Source organism: Rhinopithecus bieti, unplaced genomic scaffold (genome assembly GCF_001698545.2).
Source record: "Rhinopithecus bieti isolate Rb0 unplaced genomic scaffold, ASM169854v2 scaffold_20892, whole genome shotgun sequence".
Classification (NCBI taxonomy): domain Eukaryota; kingdom Metazoa; phylum Chordata; class Mammalia; order Primates; family Cercopithecidae; genus Rhinopithecus; species Rhinopithecus bieti.
In genome coordinates this window covers 2,632,661-2,638,660 of record NW_016810602.1, presented here as the reverse complement: position 1 = coordinate 2,638,660, position 6,000 = coordinate 2,632,661, and the positions used below count along the sequence as shown (strand labels likewise).

The following is a 6,000-nucleotide window of genomic DNA, read 5'->3' as shown; positions in this document are numbered from 1 at the left end:
CCAGCTACTCAGGAGGCTGAGGCAGGAGAACGGTGTAAACCTGGGAGTCGGAGCTTGCAGTGAGCTGAGATCCGGCCACTGCACTCCAGCCTGGGTGACAAAGCAAGACTCCGTCTCAAAAAGAAAAAAAAAAATCAACTTTATTGAGGTATAATTTATGTACAGTAAAAATATTAATACACCTATTTTAAGTATGCAGTTCGGTGAGTTTTGATAAAAGTGCAGTTGTATAACCACCACCGCCATCAATATAAGGAACATCTCCATCTCCCAAGACGTTTCCTCGTGCCTCTTTGCAGTCAGTTCCTTTTCACCCATCTTCAACCCTAGGTAACCACTCATAGTTTCTTATTACTATAGTTTTGCCTTTTCTAGAATATCATACAGAGGGAATCAAACAGTGTGTAGTCTTTGGTGTCTCACTTGTTTCAATTCACGTAATGCTTTTGAGATTCATCCAGGTTGTTACACTTAATGCATAGTTAATTCTTTGATTGCCAAGTAGTGTTCCAGTTTTGGAAATAAATTTGGAAATAAGTAGTTTGTTTATCTACCAGTTAATAGATATTTGGGTTGTTTCCAGTTTTGAGCTATGTATTCGCTATTGTTGTCTAACAAATTACTCCAAAAGTTAGCAGCTTGAAACCGCAAACTTTTATTATCACAGTTTCTGTTGGTCAGGAGTCCACCGGCATGGCTTAGCTAAGTATCTCTGGCTCAGGTTCTCTCATGAGAATGCAGTCAAGGTGTTGGCAAAGGCTGCAGACTCATCTGAAGGCTCAATTTGCATGAGGGAGGAGGTGGGATCCGCTTCCAAACTCATTCCCATGGCTGTTGACAGGCCTCAGAAGATCTGCTTCTACTCACAGACACGTGGGCTCCTCCAGGAGTCTGCCTCACACCGTGGCAGCTGGCTTCCCTCAGCATAAACAATCTCCAGGAGAGTGAGAGAGAGCTCTCAAGACAGAAGCCACCTTTTTTTTTTTTTTAATTTTAGAGACAGGGTCTTGCTCTGTCACCCAGACTGGAGTGCAGTGGCACAATGTCAGCTCACTGCAACCTCCATCTTCTGAGTTCAAATGTTCCTCCCACCTTAGCCTCCCAGGTGGCTGGGACTGCAGGCACACACAACCATGCCCGGCTAATTTTTAAATTTTTGTAGATAAGGTCTCACTTTGTTGTCCAGGCTGGGCCACAGTCTTTGTAATCTAACCTTGGAAGTGACATCTCATCACTTCTGCCACATTTTATTAGAATTAAATTAGTAAGTCTGGCCTGCATTCAAGGAAGCTGATATAAGGGTATGAATACCAGGAGGTAGGGGTCATTCAGGGCTACCTTAGAGGCTGCTACCATAGGCTATTATGAGCAAAACTGCTGTGAACATTTATATATAAATCTTTGTGTAGACAAATGTTTTCATTTTATTTCAAAGAATAAATACCTAAAAGTAGGATCTCTGACTTTTACGACGTGTTTAAATAAATAATAAACTGAGAAATTGTTTTCCAAAATGGCTATATCATTTTTCATTCCCACCAGCAACATGAGTTCTAATTGCTTCATATTTTCAACAGTACTTAATATTGTCTGCCTTTTAAATTTTAGCCATTTTAGTGACTTGCAGTGGTAATTCATTGTGGTTTAAATGGCATTTCTCTAATGACTAATAATTTTGAGCATTTATATATGTCTTTATTGGTCATTTGTACAGTTCCTTTGTGAAGTATCTGTTCAATTTTTTTTTTTTTTTTTTTTTGCCCATTAAAAAAATTGTATTGTCTGTCTTCTTGTTGAGTTGTAAGTTTTTTGTAAAATATTCTGTAAACCATTCTTTTGACATATATGTCATTTACAAATATTTTCTTCCAGTCTGTGGCTTGTCTTTTCATTCTTTTAACACTGTCTTTCAAAGAGCAAATGTTATTAATTTGATGAGGTCCAATGTATCAATATTTTCTTTTGTGGATTATTCTCTTGTGCTACATTCTAAGAAATCCTTACCTAACCCAGGGTTGCAAAGATATCCTCCTGTGTTTTCTTCCAGTAACTTGATAGTTTTAACTCTTACTGTTAGGTCTATGATTCATTTCATGTTTATTGTTGCATAAGGTGTGATTGAAGGATCAAAGTTCTTTTTTTCCATGGGGATATCCAATTGTTTCTGCATCATTTATTGATAAGAATCACCATTAAATTACTTTGGCACTTTATTAGAAATCAATTGACCTTACACACGTGCGTCTATTTCTGGGCACTCCCTTCTGTTCAACTGATTTGTATGTCTATACTTTTCACCAATATGACAGTCTTCATTACTATAGCTTTACAGTAAGCCTTGAAATCAGGTAGCATCAATTCTACAACTTTGTCCTTTTTCAGATTTGTTTTGGCTAAATCAAGGCCTTTGTATTTCCGTATAAATCTTAGAATACACTTGTTAATTTCTAAATAAAGGTCTGTGGGAATTTTGAGTGGGATTGCATTAAATTTATAGATCAATTTGGAAGATAATTAACATCTCAACCATAGTAACTATTCAATCCAGGAATATGATATCTCTTTATCTCTTTTGGGGTTTAATTTCTCTCAACAATGTTTTGTAATTTTCAGTATGCAGGTCTTTTTTTTTTTTATTTAGGGTTTTTTTTTTTTTTTTTTTTTTTTTTTTTTTTTTTTTGAGATGGTGTCTCTCTCTGTCGCCCAGCCTGGAGTGCAGTGGTGCGATAATGGCTCACTGCAACCTCCGCCTCCTGGGTTCAAGTGATTCTCCTGCCTCAGCCTCCTGAGTAGCTAGGATTACAGGCTCCCACCACCACACCTGGCTAATTTTGTATTTTAGTAGAGACAGGGTTTCGCCATGTTGGCCAGGCTGGTCTCGAATTCCTGAACTCAGGTGATCCACCCATCTCGGCCTCCCAAAGTGTTGGGATTACAGGCGTGAGCCACCACACCTGGCCCAGTATACATTTCTTGCATGTATATTGTTAAATTTATTCCTAAGTATTTTATTATTTTTGATGCTGTTGTCAATGATAATTGGTAAAAAAACAAAAAAAACATTGGTTTTAAGTTTTGTTTTCCTAAACGTTTTCTCCTATAAGGATTTTGAATAAGATTAATATAAAATTCTGAATAACCCACTTAGTTTTAGTGACTTATGACTAAAATTCTGGTTGCATAAGTGAATGTTCTTTCTCCTGTCAGTTATTTTTTGTGGCATTACCTGAAGAGTACATTATCAAGCTGAATATTTTCATTAGGTGGCTGAGCTATTTTGATGTCTTAACTTTGAAAGTTATTATATGTATGAAAGGGCTTATCATGTATAATAAAAGACACTTCTCTCACTCCTATTATTAAAGGATTCCAAAGGTTTTAGAAGTGGACAAAGACCAAATATGTATGTTTCTTATTATATTACAGTATACAGGTAGATACTCTGAAGTCTTTCACTGTCATTGACAATAGAGGGTGTTGTGTTTTCATTATTGAACTAGAAATGAGTAGGAGTTTAAAATGTTGAGACAACTGTCAATTTTCTCTGGTTTAAATTTTAATCAACTTATATCAGGATCTTGATGCCTCTCTCTCTTTTTCCCATTCTATGTTTATCTAGATGGCTTTGGAAGATTCAGAACAGAAGCACAGTCTTTTACATTCAATCTTTATGGATCTAGAAGACCTGTCAATAATTTTTGAAACAGATGAATTAACACAATCCGTACAGGAGTTAAGTAATCAAGTAACAGCATTACAACAAAAAATAATGGAAAGCCTTCCACAGATTCAGCGAATGGCTGATGTAAGTTTGCACCATAAAGATGTGATTTCTTTTTTTTTTTTTGAGACGGAGTCTCGCTCTGTCACCCAGGCTGGAGTGCAGTGGCCGGATCTCAGCTCACTGCAAGCTCCGCCTCCCGGATTTACGCCATTCTCCTGCCTCAGCCTCCCGAGTAGCTGGGACTACAGGCGCCCACCACCTCGCCCGGCTAGTTTTTGTATTTTTTAGTAGAGACGGGGTTTCACCATGTTAGCCAGGATAGTCTCGATCTCCTGACCTCGTGATCCGCCCGTCTCGGCCTCCCAAAGTGCTGGGATTACAGGCTTGAGCCACCGCGCCCGGCCAAGATGTGATTTCTTATTCTTTATTTATATTTCATTCAGGATTAAATTAGAGGCTGCACAATGGTGGCTCACGCCTATAATCCCAGCACTTTGGGAGGCCAAGGCGGGTGGATCACTTGAGGTCAGGAGTTCAAGACGAGCCTGGCCAACATAGTGAAATCCCATCTCTACTAAAAATACACAAATTAGCTGGGCATTGTGGTGCACACCTGTAATCCCGGCTACTTGGAAGGCTGAGGCAGGAGAATAGCTTGAACCTGAGAGGCAGAGGTTACAGTGAGCCAAGATTGCGCCACTGCACTCCAGGCTGGGTGACAGAACAGGACTCTGTCAAATAAATAAGTAAGAGTTATACTACTAACCAAGCACTATACAACTAATCAATGTGAAGACACATTGATCTGGTAAAATGTCATGTGTGTTCTCATTTGGGAATTACATTTTACTTTACTTTGCAACCTGTAGTGTAACGTGTAACTATAACAAAAAGTATCTCCCCATTTGCAATCCAGAAGTGGTCTGTTTTAAAGAGTAAAGAATCCTGATAAAATAAGCTCAGTGTTTTCTCTTTGTCAAAGAGAAATACTACTGATTTTTAAGTGCTGGATAGGAAAGAGGGAATTAAAAGAGATAGTTCTGGCTGGGTGCGGTGCCCGGCACGGTGGCTAATGCCTGTAATCCCAGCACTTAGGGAGGCAGAGGCGGGAGGATAGCGTGAGCACAAGAGTTTGAGACCTGCCTGGGCACTATGGTAAGACCCCATTCTCTACAAAAAGGAATTAAAAACAAGTGTAAAACAGGTAGTCCCAAGTCTTTATTTACCAATAGCAAATATTTATCGAGGGGTTGTTATTTGCCAGCCTCTGGATTTTTATTTTTGTTTGAAACATCTGAAGCATTTATTTAAAGAGAGAGTCACATAGTAGAGGCAATTACAGTTCTTCATTATTTACCTTTGTTAGTTACATTCCCTAGGCCACACTCATGTATCTTCAGGGAATAATAACTGTTAAAGTAATTATTTTTGGTTACTGAAGCTCATTTCAAAATTTTTAAATGCTTCTATAATTTTTGATGAAAATTACCCTAAAATACATTGTGTAATTCTATTACCTTCTTAAATAGTAGGTACACAGAATAATGTCCATGTAATTTAACTTTTCCTCATAATTTGGAGATATCAGTATAAACAGCTATTGTACATACTGCTTCATTTTCTTATGAAGTTTTGTTGGTCCCTGGCCAGGCGCGATGGCTCACGCCTGTAATCCCAGCACTTTGGCAGGCCGAGGTGGGCAGATCACCTGAGGTCAGGAGTTCGAGACCTGCCTGGCCAACATGGCGAAACCCCGTCACTACTTAAAGTACAAAATTAAGCCGGGTGCAGTGGCTCACGCCTGTAATCGCAGCACTTTGGGAGACCGAGGAGGGCAGATCACGAGGTCAGGAGATCGAGACCATCCTAGCTAACACGGTGAAGTCCCGTCTCTACTAAAAATACAAAAAATTAACTGAGCGTGGTGGCGGGCGCCTGTAGTCCCAGCTACTCCGGAGACTGAGTCAAGAGGATGGTGTCAACCCGGGAGGCAGAGCTTGCAGTGAGCTGAGATTGTGCCACTGCACTCCAGCCTGGGTGACAGAGTGAGACTCCGTCTCAAAAAATAAACAAACAAAAAAACAAAATTAGCCGGGTGTGGTGGCAGGCGCCTGTAATCCCAGCTACTCGGAGGCTGAGACAGGAGAATAACTTGAACTCAGGAGGTGGAGGTTGCAGAGTGCCGAGATCGTGCCCTTGCGCCCTAGCCTGGGCAAAAGGAGCAAAACTCCCTCTCAAAAATAAAATAAGATAAAATAGGATATTTGTTGGTTCCT

General features: G+C 39.7%; 1 protein-coding gene across 1 annotated transcript in view; it reads left to right on the top strand.

The window, feature by feature from the left end:
• SYNE2 (spectrin repeat containing nuclear envelope protein 2) overlaps positions 1-6,000 on the top strand; it is a 374,975-nt gene that overhangs the window by 228,506 nt on the left and 140,469 nt on the right. Inside the window, 1 exon segment of the mRNA XM_017892401.1 lies at positions 3,620-3,805. Coding sequence (XP_017747890.1) covers positions 3,620-3,805 — 186 coding nt within the window.